General features: G+C 47.2%; 1 protein-coding gene across 22 annotated transcripts in view; it reads left to right on the top strand.

Annotated features, from left to right (window-relative positions):
• FBRSL1 (fibrosin like 1) overlaps positions 1-15621 on the top strand; it is a 422126-nt gene that overhangs the window by 101544 nt on the left and 304961 nt on the right. For all 22 annotated transcript variants that reach the window (XM_085238396.1, XM_085238401.1, XM_085238379.1 and 19 more), the window contains exon 2: positions 9017-9217. In XM_085238396.1, coding sequence (XP_085094522.1) covers positions 9017-9217 — 201 coding nt within the window. The remainder of the gene's footprint in view (positions 1-9016; positions 9218-15621) is intronic.

Below are 15621 nucleotides of genomic sequence, written 5' to 3'. Positions count from 1 at the left end.
GCCAAGCTTTAAGAACTGTAAACCATGGAATAACATGTTGGTTTTTGACCGCTGGGAGAGCGTCGTGCAAGACTGAATGTAAAAACAGAGGTGGAAAAATCAGAGTTCTGAATGTAGGGATTAGCTTTTGAGCAGGAAAGGAAATGTGATATGCTCTGCTTCAACTTTGCACCAGGAAAATAATTTTGTTTATTTTTGTGGCATTGGTGATGGTTTCTACAAACAAAATAAGTGTTTACCTGGCTCTCGTGTACAAGCAGCTCTCAGCCCGGGGTGCCCTGCAGTCACTTAACCCGGTGTCACTCGCAGGACACAGAGCTGGAACGCCTGAACTGCTGTACTGATGTCATCACATCTGGCAGCCAGGAGCCTCTCCTGCCCCTCTGTGCCCAGGCATGCTGGCCAGATGGCACTGGCTTTGGGTGCCATCCAGAGCAGCGCCTTAGCAAGGCCAGGCTGCGTGTCAGCTTTCAGAAGCTGAGAAGAGCTGCCAGTTCTATTCTTTTCTATCCAAGAAAAGGTCTGATGCCTCCAACAGCATTATTAAGCCCTTTGTGGTGTCAGAAGGAGGTTTCTGTCTTTTGGTTGTTGGTTCTCTTGGACCATAGTGTGGTCAAGACCTGGGACAAGTAGGTTCTCCCTACTTCAGAATTTACCTGAGGAGTTATGGTTGGTTTGGGGCAAGTTGCTTTGCATTTGTTCATTCCTCATCCTGTAAATTGGGGGCACCGGGGGCAGCAGTTGGAATTGGGCTTTGCTAATCAGCAGTGCTTGTGATGTGCTTCTGTGGTTCTTTTGTCTGGGAAGTTCTTTGTATCCTAACACCTCTGAGAGAGATGCGCTGCAGCTGTTAGTATTAGCTGATCTTACGAGACTGTAAAACAATTTTTTTAACCAGAGATCTGAGATCTGGTCAAATTGAGAATTGGTGTCAGAGCCCAGATGAGGTTCAGGAGATGTTCATGCTGCCATACCAGCCAGAGTTGTCGGGCAGTGTGTGCAACTCCGGCTGTGTCAGCTTTCCTGTTTATCTACAGAAGGAGGAGGTTCTGGTGGAAGTGTCTGCTGGGATGTGACTTATTAAGAGCTGTGGGACAGAAGTACTGATGAGAAGCCGTGCTGCTGTGCTGGAATGTGTCTGGTTTCATCCGTTCATCTGTTCTTCTCACGTGGGCAGGTTTTTAGTTCCTGCCAGAGGGCTGTGCCCACCTGGACGAGGAAATGCTGTGTGCCACATCAATGCTCCTGGCTCCGTGCTGCTGCCATGGCAAAGTGCTGGGCAGCTCGTGAGAGGCCGAGTGCCGCCCTCAGAACTGTGAGATGTGACATGCACAATGGCTCTCATCTATTTGGAATGGGTTGGCAGTGATGGAAGTTGCTGCTTCGTGTCACATTCGAATTCCCTGTTGCACTTCAGAGTGATGAGCTAGCGTCAATTAGAAGCTTTGCAGGGCTGGCCCTCTCTGCAGCTTCTGACTGGCAGGGCGTTGTTCAGGGACCTGCAAACCGGCCCTGGGTGCTGCTCTGAGGAAGCAGAAGTGCAGGCAGAGGTTTCTGGCTCCGAGAATGAAGCAATGGGCAAGAGCAGAGCTGGCTTAGCTGGAGCAGCAGTACGTGTGCTGGGCACCCAGTGTGCGGTGGTAGCCAGGTGCTGCTTTGTTTGTGTGGCTCACAAGTCGGTGGCGATGGCACAAGAGAGAAGAGCAGCTCGGCCATGTTAATAGAATAACCTTTCTGGCCTCTTTTTCTAAACTGTTGATCTCTTTATAAAAGGAGGATTTGTCTTGCTTTTCTAATAAGAGTTATAAAATAATATATGTGTAATTAGAATTTAATAATGATTTGTCTGACTGGTTCTCCAGCGTAAGCTGGTTCAAGTGGTTGTGTAACCTTTGCATTGTGTTCATTATCTAATGTTGAAATAACAGCTGGAAGTTGAGAGACTGACATGCAGTTTTAAAATTACAGACCTTGAAATTGCTGCTGTCTGTAAACATATGAAAATCTATTAATGACCTTTGCTCTGCGACTGAAAAATGTTTTAAAAGACAGAATACATCAGAATTGCCCGTTACTATACCGTGCGCTTCCCTTTTCTCAGTGATTGCTTAGGATATAAATGAGCGCCCTGCTCCTGACACAGATATCGGAATATTTGAACTGTTCTCTGGAGCCCTGAGGATATATGGAACCATTTGGTTGCTGATTGTTTGTTCTAGCGAACCAGTTATAGATTAGCTGCTCACGGGCACGTGGTGTGCTCAGCCGCTCGGCGCAGGAGGACATTGCTGCTGGCCAGACTGACAGCTGCAGAGCTCTGCTGCAGAATGCACTTCTCCAGTGATGTGTTGGGGAAGAGCAAGGATGGTGAGAACAGCACAAATGCACGGTGCTGGACTTCCCATTAGCGCGTGTGACATTTCAACGTTCAGCAAGGCATTTCTCTCGTGCTAGAAGTCACCTCACTCAGAGATTTCCCATTAGGTTGAAGTGATGTACCACGGGCAGCTGTTTCTTGAGATGGCTGGCTTCTGTGTAGTTCTTATTGTTGGATCATTTATATTTCTTCTCATTTGTTTCCCAGCCAAAAGAAACTACCAGAGGACTAATTATTTAATGCGCACTCTAGACCTCATGGCAGCTGAACTGCAAATTGTTGCCTACCACTGAGGGCAACTGCAGCATTGGTAAAAATGCCTCTGGTGTCATAGTGTTTGAAGACAAATTAATTTCTCGTGTGGCACAGGGGATTCCTGATATGGCTGCATTTTCTTCTGCAGACTCACCCGTGCAAAGGAGCTGGCTAATGTGCAGTTGTGAGCATTCATCCCCCTCAGTGCAGCGTGTTGGCTGTGTGCAAGCAGTGACCAGCAGCAGTTCAGGCTGAGCTGCAGCCAGAGGTGCTCATTGCTCTGCTCTGCTGGGCGCAGAGGGAAGGCACCTGGGTGCAGCTGGAGGGGAGCAGTGCTGGCACTGCTGATGGGCACTCAGCAAGTCCTGCTACTAGGCTTCCTGCTTGGCAGAAGGTGAAATACCAAAATAGTTGTTATTTTAGTTTAATTTTAGAGAGCCAGAGTTTCTAGCATCCATGTCCGTCAATGACAGATAGGTTGGAGGCACCTTTTACTCAGTGGTGACTTCTTGGTTTTTTTTCTGACTAGTTTAGCTGAAAATTGGTACTGGCAATGCATCCAGTTTCTGTACTAGTCTGTGCTGATAGAACCCTAATGCCTTTTCCCATGGCAGCTCAATGCTGGCTGGTGCAGCCAGAGTTGGGGTAGCGTTGCCTTCCTGAAGGGCTGGAAATGAGTGATGAAAAACCACATCTGGTGTCAGCAAGGAGCGGCTGCCTCGAGTCCTGATTCTGTCACTCGGTGGGAGCGGCTGGAATTTTATACGGTGCCTGTTTCAGTAATCTGGGGAAAGGGGGAATTAATTCAGATTAAGTGTTTACGTGGTGCTCTTTAAACAAGCTTCTGATTACTGCCTGGCAGCGGTGTGGGCCCAGCAGTGCCACTGAGTGTCCCAAAACACTGCACCTGCATCGCACGCCTGACCTGCTGCTTGATGGACAGCTCTGGCAAGTTGGGAGCGACGTCCTCCAATTGGCTTTCTTTAAAACTGCAGAGGTGCTGCCATCCTAATGCTGCCCTGCCTGGAGAATGCTCACCCAGGTGGCTGCAGTCTGCAGGAGCAGCACTTCCCCCTGCGATGGCTCCGCACTGTTCCCACTTGTAGTGCAGCTAGTATCGGCTGAACCTGGGTGCTGCCAGATAAGCATGAGCTCTTTTCCAAATCCTTCACATGCTGCCCAAACCAGGCTGACCGAGCGGGCAGCCCCGGCTGAAAGCAGCTTCAGCCCAGACACGTCACGCTGTGTGCACTGGGCAGGCTGGCCTTGCGGTGCTTGCAGTGCTCCTGCAGGCTGGGCCCACAGAGTGCCTCATTTCATCTACCTGCAAATGGTGCCCCAGCTCCCCCTCCATCATTTAAGCTCCCTTGCTCTCTGACACACTTTCTACTGACAGTAATTCTGTGAGAGCTTGGCGGACATTTACTGCCATCACCAGAGGAAATACTGATGGCTTAAAATGGGATCATTTCCTCTCTGATGGACAGCAAGCACCTGTGGGAGTTTTAATAGCTGTCTGTTAGCAGGTAGTGAGGAAGATGTGTGCAATTCTCTGCAGGGAGGCACCCGCAGGCTCCAGAGAGGGGGTTGGAGGAAGGAGCAAAGCAGCAGCTTGCTTCCTGGGGAGCTGCCGAGTGGCAGAACGGTGCCAGCGCTTTATCCGTTCCCTGGGGGGTGGTGCTGGAGAAAGGTTTTTACCAAAAATGCGGTCAGCCATGCGCTCACACTGAGACAGGTTTCCTTGACTGCTTACATAAGGCATTTGCTGCATGCCTTCTTTCTTTTACTGTCCCCTACGTTACTGTTAAACACTGTTCTGTAAGAAAAAGAGAGGCCAGAGCTCTGTAAAAGGCCTGTGGGTTGAAATGCATTTTGAAGTAGAGCGGCACTGACGTTCCCTCTTGCACTTTTTGGTGGCTCTGCCTCAGGGTAATGTCTGCCCGAGGCAGCACTGCTTGGAGCCTGCCCAGCCTCACAGCAAAGGGCTTTCTGTTCCCACAGGACAGCAGGGAGCAGTCACTGGGCAGTGCCTGCAGCTCGCTCTTCGGCTCTTTGCAGGTGACAGGAGTGCAGCCTCTGCTAATAAATTTGGCTGTTTCAATTACACTGAGTTTATTGGTTCACGCGCTTTTATTTTAAAGTTAAATTGTGTATCATAAACCTGCAAACCGGTGGCAGCTTCGAATGTCTTAACATTTCCAAAGCTGTATTGTCAAAAAGCCATCTTACTCCAGAGCTCAGTGCTTGACAGGGTCAGAGCAAGCGTGATGCATTTTAAAAAGCATGCCCCAAACTCATCTGCAGTATGTCAGCTAGGAAAGGAGAATTGCAGTCTAAGGTTAAACAAGCAAAGATTTCATTTGCAATCATTTTAATTGATATTGATTGTATTGCTTGAATGTGGGGTCAAAGCAAGAGAGTTACTTCCAGCCAAGACTTTCTTTGCCTTAAAGAAAAAAAAAAAAAAAGCTTCAATGGCACAGCCTGGGGCTTAGGTTGTGCCTTGGTGAAGCTTGCAGGGAGCCAAGGGGCAGGAAAGTAAAACAAGTGAGTGTGTGCTGAGTTACAGGAACAGTGCAAGCTTCCCCTCTGCAAAAGTACCACTTGTGAGTTCTGCCTTATCCCTGCAATCGGTGCCATTTCCATCAGCTTAATGTTCCTGTGTGGCAGTGTCCGCTTCTTCCCGTCCTACATCTCCGTTTTCTCCTTGCTCACTGCACTGCATTTGCCTGTTGGCTGCTCCTCTTCTGTGCTGGTCTCAGAGTCGTTTCTCTCTAAAGTTCATTTCTTTCCTTACTCTCTGATATATATCTCTAACATTATCTTTCCTTCTGAATTACTGTCTCTTGTGTCACCTCTGTGTAATGAAACGGACAGCAGGTATCTCATGGCAGAGGTCCTGGCTGTATCTGCACAGTGCTTTTTCTGCTCAGAGGACACGAGAGAATCAAGTCGGCACTGGCTTCTGCGTTGCCATTCTATAAACTGGATATAAGGTCAATAGGAATATTTAAAAATTAACCTAATTAAAAGAAAATCTGTTTCAGCTCGTCTCTGAGCCAGGATCACTCCCTGTGGTATCTGACCAAACCTCCTGCTAATTGCAGGATAAGGGTAATGTGAGGATAGATGGTGCTCAGGTCCTCAGGGGCCTTCCTGCTGCACTTCTGCTGAGAGCAGGGGGAGGCAGAAGTGGGACAAGCAGGGTCAGTTTTAGGGACAGCAGTTCCCTTCTATTTCCATTGCATGGAAGTGGGATGTTTTATATTCTCCAGCTTAAGGACTAAGTGCTGGAATGAGCAGCCTGTGAGAGAGGAGCTGGAGGCTGTTCCCCTGCTGGGAAATCAGCCCGTATAATCTTTTGAAATCAGCAGAGACAGTCTGGCAGCAGTGCAGTGTCACCAGCAGCCCTTGGCTGCTGCTCTGAGCCGTGCAGTGTCCAACAGGCCCTGGGGATGGGGATAGTGACCGGCTTGGTTTTGCACTAGGGCTGCAGTCTCCCTGGTGCTGGAGGGCTGAAGCAAGCTGTTTTAGCAGTGCTAGGAGCAGCACACTTGAGGTTTTTCTTTTAGCTGTGTGGTTTTGCACTTTTTTTCGGGTCCCTGAAGTGCTCCTTCTTTCTGAAAAGCACTTAGGAGCCAGGCCCTCCCCCTATGCTCTCCTTGCTCTCCACGAGCTGTGCGGGCTGGGAGGATTAGGGCAGAGCTGGAGCTGCACAGAGCGGGCATGCAGGGTGGCTGCAGCCAGAGGGCTCCCCGAGGGCTGCCGCTTGCTTCCTGATCAAACAGATGATACGGACACCACTGTGCAGAAATTGCTTGCCGTGGCATTTCAGGGGTAAGAATAACCTCATTCCAAACCCGTGGTCATGCACCTGCATTATTCATAGCTTTATTTATCATTTGAGGCCTGTGCACTGAGCGTCTTTGGAGAGTGCAGGCAGCAAGAATGGGCCTTTTGGGAAGGAGCGGTCCTTGCGATGGAGGATGCCACCAGATTCACTGCAGAGGTGCAATGCGCACCTTTAGCTTGGGTGAAAGAAGCATTGGGTAAAGAAGCATTTACTAAGATTTGGTGGTAGTAAAATTCTGTTGCAAGGTCTATTTAACAGACTGGGGCTGCCAGCCCGCACCAAGGCATGTCAGTGCATCTCCACAGCCGCTGCTGTGAGAGTGTCCTGGGTAGCACAGAAAACAGCCCTGCTGACACCCTCCCCTCCTTCAGCAGCTGCTGGGCTCCGTGTTCTGCATCCCCAGCAGAAGTGAAGTCCTGAGAGCCACATCCTCTGCTGGAGTGGGGAGGAACAGAGCCGTGGGATAAGCTTGTCCCAGGGCAGAGAACTTTGCCTACTGCCTGTATGTGCTGTAGAGTCTGGGGAGCTCCCTGAGCTTCCCGGCTGCCAGGCCCGGGTCTTCCTTCAGGTCTGCTTAGAAAGTGTTGGAGGTTTGAGGATACAAGTTGTGCTGTAAGTGAGTGCCTCATTGCCTTGGTGTCCTGCCGGCCCTGAGTGTGCTCACAGAATTAATTCTACTGGTAGCTCGGTGGTGAGGCAATGCTACAGCTCAAAGAAAAATGGACATAAAAAGCCAAATGTTTGAGTAGCAATTTTGTATGTGTCAGTAAAGGGAAAAATGCAGCTTTCTTGACTAGCTGTGTGGGAAAGTGAACCTCCTGAATGTGCTGTGGGTAGCACAGAGGGAAGATTCTCAGTAAGGCATTCCCAGGGCTTGGGTCCCCATGTGAAGCCAGGCAGAGCCTCACTGCCATCATTCCCAGTGCCTTCAGGTGGTGGCATTCCCTTAAAGCTGCTCCTTTCCCCACCACTGGTGCCCATGTCCTCCCATGCAGCATCTCTGCGCTCGCTGTCACACCGCAGCTGCAGCTGACTTTATCAAGAAGTGGACGCTTTTCTGTTTCTAATGTTTTGCTGAGTATCAGTTAGCAGATGTCATTTCCATTGCACCAGTTTCTGATTAGTTACTAAAGCTTAGCATTTTGATTTCTATCTCTGCTGCTTCCCAGCAAATAGGATGACGTGACCTTCTTTAAGCAGCATCAAACTGCTGTAGAATGTTATCTCTAAGCTAGAAACCAAAGTGAGCAACTAAACGCTAATTTGTATTCTCCATTTCATCGTTCGCAGCGAATAATGCCGGATAATCCTTTTCTTTGCTCTTTCACTAGTTATGGATTTGGCAAGCTGAGCTGTATTGTTGTTCTGAGGCAGCGCTACTTATTTTAATTTGGGGGTGGAGGTGGGAGGTGATGTCTTTGTTTTTATTGCAGTATGTAAGAGGAGCTTGGCAGCCCCACAGAGCACCTGTGTGCGGGGTCTGTGGGCATTCCCCACAGTGAAGGTGTGTGAGTTGTGCTGTGCGCTCCGTTCATAAGGGATACAAATGCTGCTGATGTGACTGAGGCAGAAGTGAGGGATGAGGCATTTAGAAGTATTTCTCTGGCTGAGGTTGGCATGTTTTAGCGTGGTTAGCAGTGCCTTTTGAGGTGTTCCCTAATCTGATACAGTTAGGCTGCATAAAAACATTAATTGAGCTAAAGAGTCATCAGAGTCTTCCAAAAAGCTTAATTTGATGCAGAGTTAAGGCATAGGGAAAAACGTAAGTGGCTGTAATGAACTACTGCCTTATTGTTTCTTATGCTCCTTCTGTACTGTGTGTTTGGAGGAAGGACTTGAGCTGTTGCGGCCAGGGTTGTGCTTTCAGTTCTCTAGGATGGCAGGGGCAGCAACAGGAATACCCTTCTCTGACCTCGCCTCCCAGCACTAGTCAATGTGACGTGGCAGAGCAGCTCTCAGCTTGTGTCTAGCCCGTACGCTGCGGTTCTGATTCATGGCAGACACGAAACGCTTGGAGGTATTTGGCTACTGTGATTTGTGCAGATTTCATTGATCTCGGCTCTCTTATTGAATGCGTGTTGGCTTTCAAAGTGCATTTCCCCCTGTGAGTGCTGCTGTGAACCAGAGACCATCAGGCCCAAGGGGGGTCTGATACGTTCCTTTCTGAGATCAGACGAAACAGTGAAACTCAGAACTCTGTTCAGATGAATGGAGTTAAATGCTTTTCTTCAGGATGCTGGTTTGTTTAGGTGCTGTTGACATATGGTTCCTGAATTAATCTGAAGCAAACTCATTTTCATAACCAGTTCCAGCATCTCTGAAATTAATCAAACACATAGCCTGGAGAGTGTTCATCTTAATCTAATCTAAAATTACTGTTTGCATTGTGCATGCCTAATTATTCATCTTAAGTCATCTCTGGAAAGAATGTGCTGTCTTGTCTGTGTTTTTATTTAATATTTATATTGCTGAATGCTTAAAAGTAGTCTTAAAGAATTTAAAGGGCTTACTGTGTTTTTCTTCCTTTACAGAAGGACATGTCACTAAAGCCTCAGGAGCGGAAGGAAAAATGGGAGAGGCATCCAGGCAAGAAACCTAGAGAATCTGAAAACTGCGTGTCTGCTGAGCCGAGTGAAAATGGCCATAATAACGATGCTGGGAGCTCAGAGAGAGAGGCAGAAAGAGGCAAAGAACGCGTGAAGAAGAAACTCCCACTGAAGCTAACCAAACAGGTAGGGGAGATATTTCTTATCTGAAGTGACTGCGTGGTGGTGTTGGCCATTGAGGTACTGCCCTGCTCCTAGGCTGGGGTCTTAATGTATTTGTGCTGCTGAAAATGTCTCTCACAAGATTGCTGGAAAGTGAGAATAGGAAGACTGGGTGTTCTGAGTAATGCAGGAAGGAAGGAGCAGAGCTCCCTTGTATCCTTAGAGAAAACGCGTTAATTTGCACTGTGAGTTTGTGGCTCTCAGGCAGATCACAGCCTCCTTTGGATAGTCCTGCTTGTGAATGTGCTCCAGGGAGTTGCAAACATGGATGTCTCCATCTCGTATGTTAAGTTCATGTGCCCCCAAAGGATTATGCTGAGAAGGGAGTATCCAAGTATTTCAGAAGTTGGAAATTGGTTTGGAGGAAGTTGTGCTTTAGGGAATCTTTGTGCCCTTCTGAAGTACGACAGAGCATTAATTCATTCAGAGTTGTGATGCTGGAGAGGATGATTCTAGTGATGTCCATCAGGCCAGTTTGTACCAACCCAGACAGCAGCAAAGGAGAGGCTCTGTGCTTAGCAGGCTGCTTAGTGCTTGCTGCTGCTCAGCATGGAGGTCTGTTGGTGACTCAGTGCTCGTTCATCAGTTTGAAATGCACACGGCACAGCAGCCATCATTTGTGAGCACCTTCCCAGGTGTCCATTAGCACAGTGCCAAATGGTGGCTGGTGGGAAGATCGGTGTACTTGAACCTCCAGCTCTTGTTCCAAGCTGAAAATATACTATGACAAAAGAACTATTTTTAATTCTTCACGATGCAGTGAAGTGCACCTTCTGCTCCATGATACTGGTTCTGTATGTGTGCCAAACAGCAGAAAATTGAATTCACCATATTATTGGAAGTATTTTCTTTCCAAAGGCTTTCAGTATTTTAGGATCTGAAAGGATCAATAAGGTCGTGTAACACAACCCTTGGTGTAACCTCTCCATCCTTCCAGTCATTTGTGCTTACATCACAAGATGCTCATTCAGAAGGGCTCATTACGTTTTACATTAGAAGCTCTGTAAGTCTGCTTGTAGCCCCACTCTTCTAGTAGCTCACTGTTCTTATTATATTCAGGCTTCTTCGTTTTAATTTAAAGAAAAATAATGGAAATAATTTACTGCAAATGACTTATGTCCATATGTTGCTACTTCTCTGCTTGGAAACAGGTAGCAAATCTTGTAATCAGGCATTTTTAGTAAAATACTTGCCAGGTTTATTTTCTTTTTAGCTCCCCAAAGTGGTACCAAATGTTTTGTTTTTATAATTGCCTCTGTATATATAGATGAAATAGATCAAGTTTCTTGTTTGCTCTTGCTAGTAGTCAAGCGATTGGGTTTCAGTTCCCCCCTCTAGTTACAGGTGCAGTGGCTTTGTGCACAAATATACAGTCTGTGCAAATTAAAATTACTTTTTATAGGAGTAAATAGATGCTCAATTTTTCAGTGAAACTAAAACGTGCAACTAGGATCCTTTCTTGACATCAAAAACCAGAAGTTGTAAGCCTGTATTTCCCCAGAAAGCATTTGATACAAAATATTTAGAAGCAATAATGCTTTATGGTACTCTTAACTGTTTCTTAGACTGGGATTATGATAGTATGCTTCATTAGTTCCTCTGGTTTCTGCCTTGTGAAGCTATTGTGTCAAGTTTTTTTTATTTATTTATGTGAAGAAGCCCCACAGTGGTCTGTCAACCCTTGCAAAGTGCAGATAAAGCTAGCTGCTGATCAGTGCTTGTTCTGGAGGAACCCTACAGATTTGTCACGTGGATGCAGCTGGGTGTGAGTGTGGAGACAAGGAGCACTGCAGGAGGTCATTAGCTCTTGATTGCCTTCAAAATCTCTGCAGCATGAAAGCCTGGCTTCAGTAAATGCTCCTCTGTGAAGGGTTAGGGCTGCTTCCTCCAGTCAAAAGTCACACTGCAGCAAGTTCAGTGCAGCTTAGCTGTTTGTAGTGGATGTCTGGGGGCAAGGTCTTCCCGGAGTCTGGGTGAGCCAGCTCCTCACTGCTGCACGAGAGGAAAGGGCTGTTAGAACGGACAGCTTCTGCACGGAATACATAACTGAGGCTTGGTAGTCGTGGCCACTAAGGATGTTGCGATGCTGCCTTACCTACCTCTGGGGCAGGAGGCTTTGGCACGCTGGCCAGATTCCAGTTTCTGCAATTATATTCTGCAGCCTTAGTTGACCAAACATTTGGATGCTTTTTATTTCTGCTCTGAAAACACTGCCATGGGTATGGCTGTCAGATGTTTCTTCTGGGTAGCATTGGGCTGCCATGGGTGGAGAGAGCAGACGTTGGCTGCTTCATCCACTAGTCCCTGAATTCATCTCGCTTTCATCCATGGCTTAACCTTTTTTTTGTTCTCCTGGTGGTATAAGTATCGAACTCCCAAAAGAACAAGAAGGTTGCACAAAGAGTATAAGATAAAACCTGTGATGATTCACTCAATAATACACTGCACATCTTTAAACAGGTCACACTTTGAATTTGCCTTTGGTTGCAAATGAAGCTTTTGAAAATAGCTCATGTTATGCTTGCTGATATTGTTGTGGAAACCAGACAAGTTTTCAGGCCTGTAAGGCTGCTGGAGGTAGCAGCAACATCCAAGGTAGACAAACTAAGGTATTCTTAGTTCAAACTAATTATGCAAATGATATAGGCAACTTAAATGTATTTTAAATAACCACAGCTTCACACCTAGGATTCTGGCATTTCCTGCCAAACTGTCTAGACAAATTGGCTGTAATACAGAGTTTTCTGGAAGTTGGGGGTGATTTTTGCATCTCAGGGTTATTAAACATAGCTTTGTAACTAATTTGAAAAGCTTACTGTAATTAATGCTAATTATATTGAGACATTGCTTAGAAATTACTGATCAATTTGCAGCTTTCCTTATACTCTCAACGCTTCTTTTCACAATTCAACAGAATTGTCATCCTTTCTGAGCAGCCTCTAATAAATCAAATTGGGCATTATAATTACAGCGCTCTGCTAATCCTTGTACAGAGGTGCAACGTGGTAAGCTGCTTTGAGTGCCAGGTTGTCTGCTTTGTTTAGAAAATTAGATTAATACTTCACTCCTTCTGACAAAACATCCGGATTCCTGTTTGCTTCTGAATATTTGGTTCTCTGTACCTCAGGCTACAGGGAGGGAACTGCAGGAGCTAATCTGCCCTCCCAGCCTCCTGCTCCAGCTGCACATGGGAATCTTGTCCCCCCTATTCCTGCTCCAGCCAAGCGGAGGGAACAGAGGGCGTTCCAAATAGCTGCAGGGAGATGTGCGTTGGGATTTGGGTCTGTTCTCATCCTCTTCGCTTGGAAAGGTGCTGACTGCAGCTGCTGCCGTCTGACAAAAGGCAACCAAGCCGTTTGAGCTGCGAGGTGGAGTCATACTTTCTTGTGTTATGCTGAGTTGCTCTTCCAGTTTTCACAGAGCCATCCTTTGAGCTTCGTGCGTCTTTCATTGAGCCTTAGCTGTGCTGTTTTGCTCACTTTGGTGTTGAGTTTGTGTTTGGAGTCGCTGATAGGCCTGCACGTAGAACAGGAATTTCTCCCCAAGTTCAGGAGCTGTAGGCATTTTGTGTGCTGCCTGAAAGTGGGCTGGTCTCCTTCCGAACAGAGTCAGTGGTAGCAGGGAGGAGCTGCTGATGGTTCAAGTGAGCTGTGTGGTTAGTCAGCCTGGGAGCCTCACTGCGTACTGAATGTGTTTAGATGTTAAATGTGGTTGGAATAACGCTCTGCTCTGCAAATAGTCGTTTGTCATGAAGATGACTGTCTTACACCTCCTCCTTCCTTTTCTCACCCACTGTTTAGGTCACCCAAGATGAGAAGAGTCTCAAAGAAGCAGATGAGAACAGGGTTCTGTAGCATATATTTTGTGGTTATAAATAGCATGCTGGGCTGGGAGCATGGAGGAAAGGGCACGACAGCTAATGCTGTCACGTTGCTTCGGAGGTGTGACATCTCTGTGATGTCCTAGGGGGAGGGAAAGCAGAGCTAATTCCTGTGTCTCATTCACTCCCCAGCCTTCGTCATTCTGCTGACTGTTGTTGATGATTAATGTGTAACGTTGGACTGGAACCACTAAATTACATTAACATGTTTGATTACCTACTCACATGCTTTTTCCGTGGTGCTTATCAGCTCGTTATCTGACATTCGTTGATGAATATAACACCCCCAGAAGAACACTGTGTCGGGTTAGCGCTAATTGGAGCTTAAGGCTTGGTGCCAGGTCGTGTTCCATCCCGGGTTCCATGTCCAGGTGAAAGCAGCCGATCTTCAAACCAGTTGAGTACCATTGGCCCCGTCTTGTGTGGTCTGGTGTGGAAGGGCTATGGGACTCCCTTCCCAAGTCAAAGAGAAGCAGTCTGGAACTTGCTGGGCTAACAGAATAATCCCATTGGCATCATGCTGCTTGTGCTGATGGGCAATAGGAGCATGTAGCTGCTTGATTTCTATTTGCATGTTTCCAGATGATGATAAATGGTAATTCTGGAACAATAATGTGTTTTTGAAAGCCTTGGTGGGCTGGAGGCAGTGTTTGTGGGAACCTGGAGACCAAAAGGTGCACTTCTCAGCCCAAGCTCAGCAGCCAGGTAGGAGGAGTCCAAAAACAGCCTCTGGGGTCTGGAGAGGTGGGGGCTCCTGTCCCTCACGGCTCAGTGCAGTGCTCAGAAGCTGAATGGTGTCTGAAAGGGTCTGAATATAACAGCGTCTTACTCTCTTACCTGAAGTGTCTCAAGCTGTTAAAAGCAAACCAGTTCGAGAGAGCTAACTGGAGGGGAAAAAAACCTTCCCTTTCATGTGGGTTTGGGGGATTGGTTTGGTTTGTGCTTTTTTGGTGCTTGCATTTCCCCGTTTTTGAATGCTGAAATTGTACAAACCGGTTTCTTTTTGTTTCTAATTGATGTTACCCTTTTTGTTAGCAGATATTATTTAGACGTTCTTTGAATCTAAACAACAAAGCGCAAGGGAAAAATAAAAAACAAAACAAAACATGTCCATTTTCTTTTAATCAGGAAAACGTTGCTTCATGTACTGCTTAAAAGCGGCATCCATTTCTACTTTTGTAAGCACGAGACTTTGCAGTTAGAACGTACAGGCTCTGAAGCAGCTTTAGGCGTGTGTTTGTGTTGGCTGGGAGGTTGGGCTGGTGGGGCTCTGCTTCAGCCTCAGCCGGGCACAGAGCAGGCTGTGCTGCACCCCAGTGCCCCGGCACCTGCTGCACCCCCCGGCACTCCGCTGACTTCAAAGCTCCTAATGAGGCTGCGGTGCCGGGGATCTGCCCGGGGGGGTCGGAGCAGGGCCCTGCTTCCTGAGCAGGGCTGCAGGGCGGGCACAGATGGCCTTCCCCTGCTCCTGTGCACTAATCTGCCTGCACTGAGCCTGCACAGCTGCCCGGGAAACCGCTGGGGAGGCACTGCGCAAAGTACTGCAACGGCATACAGTGTTTAGTCATTAGCTTTGCTAATCCAAGGCCTAAAATCAGCCTCATTTCAGTCGATAGCAATCTGTTTGCACTGTCAGGAACTAATTTAAAAATCTGCTTTAAGTCCTGGTTAGGCACTTGGTGTTCTGTTTGCTGCATCGAAGTACGAGGGGAGCAGTGGGCAAAGCACAACAGGGGCAGGAGGAAAATCTGTAAATAAATAGAGGGTGCTTATGTCCCAAGTGAAACCCTGCTGTTACCAAGAAGCGCTGTTGTTTTGGCTAAATGTATCCAAGAATTCACAGCGATTCCTGAAGTCACCGCAGAGCCCACTTTGCTACAGGAGAACCTGGCGGTGTGCTTTCTTGGCTCGGAGTCCTTCAGAGTGCCACATGGAGTGCAGAAATGTGTGTGTCGGAGCTGTGACACAGGTACCTTGCTGATTGCTGGGTCGCAGGCGGTCTTTGCGATGCACAGATTTCTGTAACACTGTTTCAGGTGCAAGCAGTGCCATAGAACTTCTGAAAGCTGCACCTTTGCTTAAGCTGAAGAATCTGTATCAAAACCCTACGTAAATTGAGGAGACGACATTTATTGGAAGTGTGAGGGGAGATTCTATTGGTTCTAGAACAAAACTGAAGTGTAACTTCTCTGCATACAGTTAGATGGCTGAGAGTGACCTCAGGTAGGTCATGTTGCTTAAATGCAGCTCAGTCTTTGGGCAGTATGAGGGGAAGCAAAGCCACATGGCTCCTCTGAAGGAGCTGTGAGTGAGTCTCTTTACAGTGGCTCCTTTGGAAAGGAAGAAATAAAAAGAAAATTTCATCACTAACAACCTGGGTGGCATCAGACTATAAAAAAGGTTGTTGGTGGTCATTGGTGACATTGTTGTAAAAGAAGAGCTAAATGATTTGTAATTTAGAGAAGGGAATTTAATTAGATGAAGTAAT

This window comes from Meleagris gallopavo, chromosome 17 (assembly GCF_905368555.1).
Source record: "Meleagris gallopavo chromosome 17, MGAL_WU_HG_1.1, whole genome shotgun sequence".
Classification (NCBI taxonomy): domain Eukaryota; kingdom Metazoa; phylum Chordata; class Aves; order Galliformes; family Phasianidae; genus Meleagris; species Meleagris gallopavo.
The sequence above is the reverse complement of the archived record's forward strand: the minus strand, read 5'-3'. Positions and strand labels throughout refer to the sequence as shown.